The 13,615-nt window shown below is 42.8% G+C and overlaps 2 protein-coding genes across 2 annotated transcripts in view; one reads left to right on the top strand and one right to left on the bottom strand.

Annotated features, from left to right (window-relative positions):
- CSUI_008170 (translation elongation factor tu) overlaps positions 1–10,392 on the top strand; it is a 12,705-nt gene extending 2,313 nt beyond the window's left edge. The window contains exons 3-8 of the mRNA XM_068068306.1: positions 519–4,170; positions 5,771–5,983; positions 6,890–6,974; positions 7,672–7,829; positions 8,487–8,714; positions 9,522–10,392. Coding sequence (XP_067919713.1) covers positions 3,439–4,170; positions 5,771–5,983; positions 6,890–6,974; positions 7,672–7,829; positions 8,487–8,714; positions 9,522–9,659 — 1,554 coding nt within the window. The 5' untranslated portion in view covers positions 519–3,438 and the 3' untranslated portion in view covers positions 9,660–10,392. The remainder of the gene's footprint in view (positions 1–518; positions 4,171–5,770; positions 5,984–6,889; positions 6,975–7,671; positions 7,830–8,486; positions 8,715–9,521) is intronic.
- A 1,240-nt stretch (positions 10,393–11,632) lies between these two features.
- Positions 11,633–13,615, bottom strand: part of CSUI_008169 (tld protein) — a gene marked incomplete at its 5' end in the record, with an annotated part of 8,832 nt that continues 6,849 nt past the window's right edge. The window contains one exon of the mRNA XM_068068305.1: positions 11,633–12,274. Coding sequence (XP_067919712.1) covers positions 12,116–12,274 — 159 coding nt within the window. The remainder of the gene's footprint in view (positions 12,275–13,615) is intronic.

Here is a 13,615-nt window from a genome sequence, read left to right as displayed (position 1 = left end):
GATAGACTAAAGATAGACAGATAGACCAAAGATAGATAGATTCAAGATAGATACATAGACTGGTCACAGATAGATAGATAGATTTTTAAGCTAAGTCGAGAGATGTTGGCGAGTGTAGCTAGGGAGGCTTCACATGCTTTGCTTGTCGAGTGGACTCTTTTGTGTTGGTAGACGTAGGTGTGAATAGGTTTATAGACATATCAAATATATAGAGACAGAGAGAGGGCGATGGAGATGTAGGATGATAGGATCAGAGGATGAGTATATGTACGGTACGTGCGTCGTGTCTATGAATATGTATATGTATGCATGTATATGTATGTATGACTATGTATGTATGACTATGTATGTATGTATATGTATGTATGACTATGTATGTATGTATATGTATGCATGACTATGTATGTATGTATATGTATGTATGACTATGTATGTATGTATATGTATGTATGACTATGTATATATGACTATGTATGTATGTATATGTATGTATGTGACTTTGTGTCTGTATATGTTAGGGTCTGCACCCGTCGCCCTCGATTGTCGCGAGAGCTCGAGATGGAGCTGCGGCGTCAGTCTTCTCTCCTTCTTCTTCCTTGAGAAGAAAGAATGTCTTCCATTCTGAAGATAAAGTAGAAAGACAAGAAACCTGCAAGAAGGAAAAGAAGTTCATCTCCTCTTTCTATCCACAAAAGCATCAAGAAGAAGAAGAGGCCTGTCAACGAACCAGTCTTTCTAAGTCGAAGACAGAATGTGACTTTTCTTCTTCTTCTTTCTCTTCCTTTTTTTCTCCGGATCTTTATGTAGAACTTTCTCGAATGGCTTCTGAGAGAGAGCGTGAGTTGCTAGGGAAAGATTTCGCTGCTTTGGTACCTTCTCTTCTTCATCGTAGTCAGAATGCCTCTGCGACTTCTTCTTCCTTAGTCCGGGAGGCGTTAAGAAAGAAAGTCTTAGATGAAGAGAAGAAGAGGAAGAAGTTCAAAGATACAAAGACACTAAAGAGAATCCTTCCTGAGAGTGTTCGGTGGAAAGAAGATAAAGAAACAAATGAAAACGGATCGACGTATAGAGGGAGGAGAATTAGAGAAGGATGGAAAGATGACCGTGACACTGTACGTGAGGTGTATAGACACCACGTCAGTATCGAGAGAGGACAATCGATGTCTCCTTTCGCTTTTTCAGTAGATCCATAGCAAGAATAAACAGCGATAAAGAACATCTCTTTTCTTTCCCTTTTCTCTTTCTTTCCCTTTTCTCTTTCTTTTTCTGTCCTCCGTATTGTTCTCCTCTTTTCTTTTTCTTCTGAACTAGAGCGACTGAAACAAAGTGCTTCTTCTTGTCTCATCTCGACCAGGAAAGACTTTGATATGGTTTCCAATATGAGCTCGAGGGACAAGAGAGACACAAAAGAACCTCAGACTTTCTCTCCCTCTTTCTTTCTCTTTGCGCCTATGTCTCCTTACTTCTTTCCATCGAAGTCTTAGGAGATCGCATCACACAGAGAGGGGACTTGTTTCTATAGAATACTTTCCTATACAGATGTTTGTCCCCCTCTTCAGTCCAAGGCATGAGAATGCAAAGAGGTTTCTTTCACATACCAGAAGATAACGAAGGAAAGTTGTTCTTTCTTTCTCCATTCAAACACATATACGAGAAGGAGAGAGACGAGACAGAGAGAGAGAAGAGAATGAATGTCTTCTTCATTCTTCTTCCTCTTCCCTCCGATACCATGCCCAAGAAACCGACATTCTTTGCTTCTCTTGGACATCTGTCGATTCTTTTCTAGCGAAGGAGGCTGCCTTTGAAGAGATGATAGGAATAGACTGTCCCACATACATACGCAGGGAGATAGTTCCACTTTGGTAGTGACCCTGACGTAGACAGAGAGAGAGTATCTTCTTCCTTCTTTCTTTGTCAAGAGATCTTTCTTCTTATCGTAGCACGAGGATGGGCTAGCCAGGAACGCGTTTGGCATCTCCAGACTTCTTCTTAATAGAAAGAGATGGGAATCTATCTCTCTCTATCAAGGATAAGCACCCCACAACTTTGCTATAGGTAGAAGTTCAGAGCTATCTATCTATTTCTCTATCTACGACTTGATCATCACGTGTTGTAGAAAGAGGCTTGTGTCTAGTCAACAAGCACTACGTTCTTTTTGCTCTTCTTCTTGGTCTATTTCTGTATCCAGATGTCCTAAAGGATTGCAGAGAAGCAGTAGTGAAAGCGTGTTCTTTTTCGTACCATCATTCTTGCTATTCTCCCAGCACTTGAATTTCTTGTCTTTTGGTTGAAGTGCCCCTGAGAAACAAGGAGAGGTCACTGGCTCACCACTCTAGAGAAGGAAAGGAAAGATACGAGAGGTGTAGAGAGAAGACTGGGTGGGTAAGGCAGACACACAGATAGGCCGAGAGAGACAGAGAGACAGAGACAGACATAACTTGTGGTTATGCTTCTCTACTGAATGATCTCCCCTTCTCCTTCTTTCTCGTTATGCTCTATTCTTAGTATCGTGACACTCCTTTAGAATGACTACAAGTCACTCGTTCTTCTCGATGCAAGTCTCAGGTCGTCGTCCTCGTTCGATTGAGATGTGGATTCTTCGAAAAAGTCAGGTGTATGTCCAGAGGCAGTTATTTTAGTGCGGGCCACTTGAGGTGTAGATATACCTAGATGATGCGAACAGAAGATCACACACAGAGTGACAGTGAAGTGAGAGAAAGAGGGAAACCCACTGTGTAGAGAAAGCAAGACTTGAACTCAGATCTATGGAGATTCTGCTGAGAGAATAACCGATTCCATGAAGCACTTGTGGTGAACTCTCCCCTCTCTTCTCCGCTCATAGTCAAACTCGAGCTTTGTTTCTGAGGTGTACGTACACCTCACTATCGACACGATAAACTTGTGTTCTTTCACAGCAGACAAGTAAAACGACTCTCTTCATTCAAAGCGACTCGTGATATATATAGAAGAAGTGTCTTGCTTCGAAAAAGATTTGCATGTGTGATGTACTAGATGTTACCGGGAGATCTCTCTCATCTGCCGGTGGTCTCAAGTGTTCCTTCCTCAAACAAAAGCCGCGCTCCATTCACCGTCTTGTCAAATGATCCCCAACCTCTCAAGTGTACATACACCCGGACCACTTCGAATACAAATTGTATTCTTCTCATACTTGCTTTTGCCCAGTTCTGCTACACACTTTTCTGCGATCTCGTTTCTCTCTTCTCTCTTCTTTCTTGCCGTCGAATTTCAAGTTGTTTCCTTCTTCCTTCCAACTGCATGCGAGCTGTCGTCTTGCTTGTTGTATTCTTCAACGAAAACTCAAAGAGCAGCCCTGTGTGTTAAGATCCGTCTCTTTTCTTGTTTTTCTTCCATCTTTCCTTCATTGGTCTTCATAGAAAGACTTATGGTCTCCCTCTCTTACGATCTTTCTTCGTCAGAATGACAGGAAAAGCTCGATTTCTTCGCGTTCCTTTCTCTTCTCCCTTCTCCTCCCGAGGCTCGTATCACCCCACCCGTACACAATCGACATTCATCAAGACAAGACAAGCTTGTTCCCTTCTAACTTCATCTTCTTCTTCTTGTTCATCTTCTTCGCCGTTGTCTTTCTCTCATTATCCTCCCTCTCCGTCTTATTCTACTCCACCCGCACCATCACGTCTTCATCCCTCCTCGTCATCTTCCCTTCTATCTCTCGCTTCTTTCCCCAGTCATTCTATCTCCCCCTTTTCTTCTTCTTCTTCTTTGTCTTCATCTAACACATCTTCTCTTCCTTTTGCATGTCTCTCTAGACGTGGTTTGGCTGTAGGCGTCTTTCAACGGACCAAGCCCCATCTTAACATAGGTACCATAGGCCACGTCGATCACGGCAAGACGACCTTAACCGCCGCGATAACGAAGGTTTTATCTGACTTAGGACGTGCAGATTTCCGTTCTTATGCGGAGATTGACAAAAGCCCGGAGGAACAGAAGCGCGGGATCACCATCAATGCTACCCATGTTGAATATGAAACAGAGAAGAGACACTATGGACACGTCGATTGCCCGGGGCATGCCGATTACGTGAAGAATATGATCACAGGAGCAGCTCAGATGGATGGAGCCATTCTTGTTGTATCTGCTTATGATGGTCCTATGCCGCAAACAAGAGAACATATACTTCTATCCAAACAGGTAAGGAGGAAAGATCATCTCTCTATCTACTCGTGTCTCCTTGGATGATGTGGTCTAGCGGGTTGTATGGAGGCATGTGAGAAGGTGTGACGAAGCAGGGGAAACAGAGAGATAATTAGTCAGATATAAACACAGTGTCGATAGAAGGAGGAGAGATAAGCGGTTGATGTCAAGATCTTCTTCAGTATCATTGGAAATATGAGAGAAAGAGAGAGTGACGGAAAGTTACTCGGACGAAAGAAGGTTGGAGTCGAAATTAAGACATGTAATAGATCGACAGGCCTTTTTTTGGAGTCGACTTTCGATTCAGATTGGGAATGTTGCTAAGAGAGACAGATGACTGGGATGGAGACTGGGTAGGTGTATGTACACCCCGGGTGGGGACAATGTTGTAAGAAGGGAGAAAGAGAGGTTGGGAATGAGTCTCAAGCTTGCTCGGTGAATGAAAGGAGGAGTGGTCGTGCATGAGAAGGGGGACTGTAAGCACAGAAAAGTACACAAGCATGCTTCTGTTGCCTGTGTAAACAACCTTCTTTCTTTTCTCTCCATAGAACACAATCATTTCGGGTGTACATACACAGATGGGTATTTGGTGAGGTGTATGTACACCCCGGTGTACATGATGAGTGTGGATCTCTTGTGTTCGATACCCTTTTGCCAACTAGGGTGTTCTATAGTTGTAGAGGAACAAGTCCTGGAAGAGAATGTGTCTTTCATCTCTTGCCTTCTCTTCTTCTTTTTCCAAATCTTCACGTGGATAAGCACGTCTACTGGCTCTTCATCTCGACCAATCCGAATTCTATGCTTCTCTATGTACTACTCACTCTAGATCTTTTAGAGATGACAGTGGTAGAGTCCTGAGAAGGAAGAAAAGGTTGCAGATTCTCCTTCCGCTCGGCCTTATAAATGGAAGTGAAACACATCCACCTAGATAAGTCGGTCAAATGATCGTCCCTTGTCTTTCGTCGCGCAGTCAACGGAATGCATTGATCTTCTTGTTTCTCGTGTATTTCTGTGCATCACAGGTGTAGATACAGATAGATCCAGATATACACCTTTCCCTCTGTATAGAAATATAGATACATACCTCGGGTTTGCCCCTAGGATGGCAGTATATAGGTTGGCACTTGCACGTCTTGCATGCAAGCATTGGAGTGTATGTACACCTGAAACAGTACCGTCTGCGTGTAGTCCCGGGTTCTCTAGGAAAAAGATCACGTCTGACAAAGCCTGGATGTCGTGACTTGAAAAGAAGAAGGAGAGAGAGCCAGGCAGTAGTATCTCCTGAAGAGATTAACAGGTCATTGCTTGGAGGAACTGAACAGATATGGAGCTCCCTTTCTCTTCCGCCCTATCTATCTATCTATCTATCTATCTATGTTGAATCTATCGTTAATCTATCTATCTATCTGCCCAACACTTCCTTCTTTCAACCGAGTTTAGCGCATGAAGGAAAGATCCCTCAGCTGTTAGATGTCTTTCTTTCCTTGTTAACATCCTCTACTCCATCTGCTCGTTCATTCTCTATCTGTTTGTTTCTGTCCTTTCTCTTTTTCTTCTTGTCTCTTGCTTTCTTTTCTTCTTCTCGTGCGATGTGTAGGTAGGAGTCCCTCGTTTAGTTGTGTTCCTGAATAAGATGGATATGGTTGAAGATCATGAACTTGTCGAGCTTGTTGAGATGGAGGTGCGTGAACTTCTTTCTTTCTATAACTTCCCTGGAGACGAGACACCCTTCATCAAAGGCTCGGCTCTCAAAGCCCTCAACAACGATCAAGGAGAATATGGTGTACAAACGGTTCTTGATCTTATGAAGGTATGAAGTGGGATACACCCATCTATCTTTAATCTATCTATCTTTAATCTGTCTATCTATCTTTAATCTATCTATCTTCTTATGTATTCTCTCTCCCATTCATTTTCTCTCTCTCTCTGCATACCTATTGATGTAGGATGTTTGGTACGATTGTTGGGTGACAGGTGGTGATGGTGGTGGTCGTGGTGGGGTTGGTGGGGTGGGTTGGCTCTCAGGGGTGAGGGACATGCGAGAGAGAGAGAGAGTTCCTTCACATAACCTTGCTTGAACTGATACTTTCTTCATGTCTAACCGAGTGTATGTACATTGCGAATCTTCATGAATGATAGACAGAAAAGCAACGACGCGATGAAGGAACTTTCGGGTGAAGAAAAGATTACAAAGAATCCAATCAACTGTTTTCTCTCTCGCTTTAGTCGCTGTCTCTGGAGCCTACGTCTCTCTCTATATGGCATACATGTTTGTGTATATAGGCAGACACATGGAGAGATAGGTGGTACACATAGACATCAATATGTTCACAGATATAGGTAACTCACGATACATAGGTATAGGTCTGAAAGAGGCCTGCCTGTCTCCCTAACGATGTCCGTGCCTGTGCGTAAAGAGAGAGATAGATAGATACACTCACACACACATGTACAGACGTCTAGACGGAAGGATGATGATAGGACAGTTCATACATATATGTCTATATCTATATTTATTTGTATATATACGTGTATTACTCTGTATGTCCGTCGGAGAAGAGCGGTATCGGTGAGGTAGGTATGTGGACGTAGTTGGGTACGAAGAAGGAGATGAAGAGAGGGAGAAAATGTGAAGGGAGATGCGATTGTTTCTCTTCTTCTTCATTTCTTCGTCTATATTATCTTCTTTCTTCTCTACTTGTTGGATTCCTTTCAGGCATGCGATGAGTTCATCCCTGAGCCTGAACGGAAAGCTGATCTTCCTCTTGTTATACCCGTTGAAAGCGTTCTATCTATTCCAGGTATACACCACCGAAGAGAAGAAGAAGAACTATAATACATCAATCAAGATAGATACAGCTCACTACACGAAACTACCTTAAGTATGTTTTACATGAATATAAAGTCTCAGCAATACCGTTACCCACCCATCTTCGTACCCCCCTGTAGAGATATACACTTACATACACACAGATGTACATCTGTCTATCCATCCATCTCTCGATACATCCCAACAGTATTTATGTGTATGTGACGGAGCAAGCCGTGGGAGATAGGCGTCTGTCTGACTTGTTCTCCGTCTTCTAGAAAGAGAGAGGGGGGAGAGACAAAGGGGAAAACGAAAGAAAGAGAAGAAGCGAGAGAATCGCACGAAGAAGTGACGCAGGTGAAGCGACCCACTCAGGCCTGTAGAATGATAGATAGATACGTCTTAGTATGTTCTATCTCTCAGAAGTCGACGATGAAAGAAAAACCTCCAGGAGTTACTGTGCATAGTAAGATGATAGCTACCCCCATTATCCATCACGTCTCCATGACATGTCTATATGATGCATATATACTCGAATCTCTCCTCTCTCCGTCTATATACAAGACATATGTATATCCGTCCATATACGCATGCACGCAGGCGTCTCTGTATGTCTCTGAAGTGCCTGTGTATCTAGGATCTCCTACCTGTGTGCGTATGGATGTGCTATGGCGATGTGGGTGACTTAGGGAAAGGAACAGTAGCGACAGGTCGAGTGGAGCAAGGAACCGCGAAGATGAATGAAGCGATCGAGATTGTAGGAGTGAGAGATAAGCCTCTTAAAGCTCAAATTGCCGCTCTGGAAATGTTCAGAAAAACCCTTGATGACGCCCAAGCTGGTGACCAGGTAAGAAAGCCATGGCGGTAGCTAGTCTTTCTCTCTCTCTCTCTTTTTCTCTCTGTCTCTCTCTCTCGTGGCCGTCTATTCACTACAGAGAATCGAGTTCTTTTCTATCTTTTCATACGATAGAAATTTCTAGCCATAGAATGACGGTGAAGATCTATCAGATACACACTCTCTCTCTTTCCCTTCCTATACACGTGTAGTACGCCTGAACTAAGTCTATGGAAGGCTTCAAGACATCTCAAAGGTTTCTTCACTATGGAGAATCGCTCACCGCCCCTTCAACTTCTTCTAAACCATGTGTGCAAATGTGAAGTATGGAATGGTTACGTGTATATACACTCGATGCTTACGACCGTATATATATATATAGAGAGAGAATCGTCTCGTCTTCGAGAAAGCGGCAGGGTGTATATACATATATATATATATGTACAGTTCACTTGCATATATATATATATAAGATAGACTTCTGACATTGAGAAGGATAAGTATCTTACATATATAGACGCATGTAAGTTTGTGTAATGTGTATACTTAGGTGTGGGATATATGTGGATCGCCATATATATCTGTCCTTTCCTCTTCTTTCATCGTTTCTTCTTCTTCCTTCATCTCTTCTTGTTCTTCTTCCTGTCTTTCCCTTTCTCTGTGTTGTAGGTAGGGTGTTTACTGAAAGGAATAAAGAAAGATGACGTGAAGCGCGGTATGGTCTTGGGTGCTCCAGGGTATCTGAAGACGTTCAAGAAGTTCGAGTGTGATTTGTATGTTTTGAAAGAAGAAGAAGGAGGGAGAAAAAAGCCTTTCTTCTCTCACTACAGACCCCAGGCCTTCATCCGAACTGGAGACATGGCGTGTACGATAACTCTGCCCGAAAACACGGAAATGGTGAGACACACCCCCACGCGGCCTACGACTCGTCAGCGTATCGCCTACTCCACCCCTTCGTCATCATCATCATCGTCATAGTAGTAGTAGTAGTGGTAGTCGATGTAAGAAAGCAAGAGAAGATGAAAAGAAAAGATTTTCTTGATCATTCACTTGTCTCTTCAACTCTCTTCTCTCCTTCTTTTCTTCAAGAAACATGGTCATACATGTAGACACGTAGATGTCTTTATATGTATGTGTCTCCTCGTTAGCATAGGAGTAGTAGTAGTAGTACGAAGAAGAACATCTCGTTCATTGGCTCGGCTTCTCTCTCTCTTTGCTTTTCTCCGTCTTTCTGTAGATGTATGTGCGTGCATATGTCTGTGTCTATCTGTATAAAGACATGTATACATAGATGTATGTCTCGGTCAGAGGCGAGAAAGGAGGAGGATGCTAAACGTCCGTTTTCTCATCATCTGCTGTCCGTACACCCTTTTCCTCGAAGAGAATATGGATGGAAGATTCCTATTACAGTCATGCCTTCGTACGTCTATCCATCTATGTATCTATCTTTCTTGTTCTTTCTGTCTTTCTTTCTTTTCTCTTCACCTACTTTCTTCTCTATAATGACTCGAGTTGAGTGGTTTCTCTAGAAAAGAAGCGTTCTAGTCGTAGTCACTCTTCTTTCATCTGTCCCTTCTTTTCTCGTCTGAAAGCCCCGCCCTTTTTTTCTTTCTCTCTTTCCCCGTCTGTCTCTTGCTTTTCTTTCTATCCTTCCTTTCTTTCATTCTTTCTCGATCTTGTGTGTTCCTTTGTTTTTTCTTTCAGGCAATGCCAGGAGATCGCGTGTCTTGTACAGTCGAGCTTCTTCATCCTATTGCTCTACATGAGGGGTTACGTTTCGCACTTCGTGAAGGAGGAAAGACAGTTGCCTCGGGGCTTGTTACTAAGACACTTGAGAAATAAGTCGCCTCTTCCTCTTCTTTTCTGTCTATAAGAAGCCCATCCTGATCTCTCTCTTTATAGATGTATCTATGTATGGGGTGGTATTTGGGTACGTATTCGGTTAGGGGAAAGGAGAGAATCTGAAAGATCATGCTCTACAGATTTCTCAGGTCTTTACAATCATAAGAAGAAGAATAACTATATCATTCTTTCTCTCTGTCTCTTTATTGAGGAGACTGGGGCTCTCTCTCTTTTTACATGTTTGTCTCTCTCTGCTTTGTTTGGAGTGCATCGTCAGTTGGACGGCACTTTAGATACTTCTGATACATCTCTATAGATGGAGATATATATATCTGTGTCTATCTATGTTAGCTGAGGTGTATGTACAGGGTTGTGATTTCTTCCTGTCCTTGTTTTCGTGTATTGCTATTGATGGGAATGATCTTGATATGCTCGGATGAGGTGTATATACACCTGAATGTGTAATGTTTTTTCAATGGGTGTGTTTGACCTAGCCTCTTCTCCTCTTCGTATCCTTTTTTACTCCAAAAAACAGATGAAATCGTCTTTCTTATCAACAGAAATTCGGCGTGTACGTACACCCCAATGAACGTGTTTATGTATCAAGATATCTCTTCCCCCTTGCTCTCTCTTACTGAAGTCATCGTTCCTTTCTTTCCTTCATTCTTTTTTCTTTTCTTCACCATCAGAAAGCTACTCATGAGATTCAACCGACTCCTACTGTATATACACCTCTATATCTTCCTCCTCTCTACTGACTGGCGCCTCTCTTTTCTCCCAAGTAACGCAATAAGATAGCATGCAAGAAAGGGAGATACAAGAGCCGATACAATGGGAGTTAAAACTGCCCGATCTCGTCTCCAGTGTACATACAACTGTTGGTCCTACAGACACATACATACATATCTATATATATGTACATACACATAGGTAGCCGTATATGCACACAGGTAAATGTATGTGTAGGCATGTAGACAACATATGTTTATGTAGCTAGGTAGGTAGGTGACTAGATAATGCAAATAGATGATGTCCTTTGCAGAGAGACAAAGAAGAACGACAAAGCTGTTTGCGTGATTAGTCACGGCGGTAGTGAGAAATCTTACCCACGATGACGTATGTGTGGTTTGAATTCTGAGAGAGGAGACGACGTCTTTCATAATACTATGAAATTCGAGAGACACATCCGTTTCTTCCTCTTCTTTTCGTCAGCAGGAATCTCTTTCCGTTATTCTATACCAGTGAGATATCGAGTGAAAGGGAAGTCGAGCCCTCTCACTGCTTGCTGCGTTGGATCAGGTAGAATAGAGAAGGCGCCTAGATCATCTGGGTATCGACAGAAGCAGTTTTTTCCTTCTTCTGTGTTGATATAGGAGAGGCACGCACGTACGATGCTCCCCTATCTTGGTCCTTTCAGCCCCAGTGTTGGAGTAGAAGAAGAAACTCGTGTATTGCATACCACATTGCTCTCTCCTAACACGATGAAAGGAAATTGTCTATATCGACCCAGTGCCACTCCATTTCTTGGTAGGAGACGCAATAGACATCACGTGATTTATCGACAGGAAAGACGTGAACGCTGGACAAATGTGTTCCCTCCTCGTTGTGAGGAGACAAAGAAGACGCAGAAGACTTCTGAGACAATAGGAAGAATATGATTAGATCGACCAAAGATAAAAGAGCGAAGGTGTAGAAAGGGAGGGAGGGACATTCATTCAGATCGATTTTGAATGGTCTCTACTTGGAAGTGAAGAAAAGAGGAGCTAGTATGGTAAAGCAACGATGTCTTGATTAAGTCGTCTGTTTAGGGGACGAGAGAAAAGAAGCAACCTTCAGTCTTTACAGAGAATACATGCTCCTTCCACATTCCCTCTCTGTGGTGTATGTACATACACCCCCTTGACCTCCTCCTGCATGCGGTTTTTTAGTGAGCCTGCCTCCTCGGCTATGTTTGGTTGGCTGCCGCCCCTTCGCGCCTCGTATCCCAATTCTTTTGTTTTCTCCTTTAGAGACTCCTGTCTCCAGGAGATGTAATTCGATACTGGTTCGGTCAGCCGACTCTTTTTAACTTAGAAGTCCAGACAACAGCAAGAATCGTGACTCTCTGGACTTCCTTCACTATTTAACAAGAAAAGTACCTTTCTCTTTCATAGCAGCAGACAAGCTCTATCATCTATCGATGCATCCTTTCTCTCTCATCCTTCGAAACATCGCCCGAAACAAACGCACACACCCCTCTAGCTCCCACGACCACTCCGTCTCCGTACAAGATTTCAGGTGTATGTACACCACCCGAACCAACAAGTGTATGCACGCATGCATGCACATTGATAAGAGAAAACCAGGAACACGTGAAAAGCATGATGGAAGAAAAGAAAAATCCATCCACTAAACCCTCTCTTCTTTACATGATGCACGAGTCATCTCTCTCTTTCCTCTTTCTCTGAAGTAGACCATCATCGCTTCTCTCTATTCTTCTTCGCTTCTTTATCTCTTACCGCATTTCCTTTCTTTTCTATCCTTGTTGTTCTTTTTCTTTCCCGGAAGGACTCAACTATCACCGACAATACTGGAGGGATGCATGCACCATTCTTTTCTTCCTGCATGCACCCAATCTTCAAGAAACAATCCAGATAGATCCATAACAAGAAAGAGACAGCTCTCATTCGTCATCCTTCCTTCTTCTTTTATCTACCTTTCGGCCTTCTTCCCAAACCGCTACTACTACTCCTCTCAGGGACAGCAGATACAGAGGTATTTCATCTACACAAGATCACAAAGAGAGAGAGAGGAAGAAGAAACAAAGAAAGGACGGCGTCCTTGAACAACGTTCTACATAGCTTGTACTTCGTATGAGATCTTTCTAGATCCTATCTTTTCATTAAGAAGTAAACAAAAACGCTGGAACACAGAGATCTATACTCATTCCCGATTCTCGAAAAGATATACATCCACTTCCCTCTCTCAAACAAACTTATACACCTCCCTGTCTCCTCAGGGCGGTGTATAGACACTCCTTGCATGCATGCGAGACAGCGAGCCCCCTCGATACGGTTTCTATAGCCACTTCTCTATCATGACGCCAGTCGAAGAGAAACTTCTTCTTCTTCTTGTTCCTCGGTAACACCTTTTTCTAATACAAAGAGACACATGCAAATGGGAGATTTCCTCACTTCTCTACTGACATCTGACAAAAGCAGATCTCCCGTTCTTTTCTCTTCATGTTCCCTCTGTGCTTTTTGAAAGAAAGTAAACAAGAGTATGTGAACAAGACAAGGACATCTACACAGACAGACAGAAAAAGAGCCAGGGATTGCCACCCCTGAATCACTGTGTGTAGAGCCTCCTTTGTGTAAGAATGCTCGAGGAGAAGAGGCACTTGTCTCAGCTCTTTACAAGTTGACGTTGGAGCGCCACCTGCTGTCTTATTATGAAAGTGAAGAGGGAGATCTCTAAAACAGACAGATCTATATCAACACCTCTCTCTCCCTCTACGTCTGCGTAAGAGTATAAAGATGTGTCTCTCTATGTTCTATGAATAGGGATGTTCCTTGCCCACGGACACGAAATGTGTAACTTGCATGCATGCATGCGTAGAGACACCTGCTTGGACTTTCTTCCCCTTGCTTCGATCTGTCCTCGAGCCTTGTCCCACGGCAAAACAGAAATAAACAGATCTACATATCTATATAAATATACATATATATGCCTATATATACACACATCCACTGTATAAATCTGTATCTATATAATATGCTGAGGTACATGAGCTTTTTGCCAAATGCATAGAGGAAGAATGAAAGACGTCCAAATATCTGCGACAGTTTTAAGGTTCTGATCCTTGATTCCTCTGCTTCTTCTCTTATGAAGAAAGCAGTAGTAGCAACGTCCCTTCTTTCCTTCCTACTTTTTATCTCCTCCTTGCAGTCACAACACAATCTCTCTCTCTCTTTTCT

This window comes from Cystoisospora suis (genome assembly GCF_002600585.1).
Source record: "Cystoisospora suis strain Wien I chromosome Unknown contig_4506, whole genome shotgun sequence".
Classification (NCBI taxonomy): Eukaryota; Apicomplexa; class Conoidasida; order Eucoccidiorida; family Sarcocystidae; genus Cystoisospora; species Cystoisospora suis.
The sequence above is the reverse complement of the archived record's forward strand: the minus strand, read 5'-3'. Positions and strand labels throughout refer to the sequence as shown.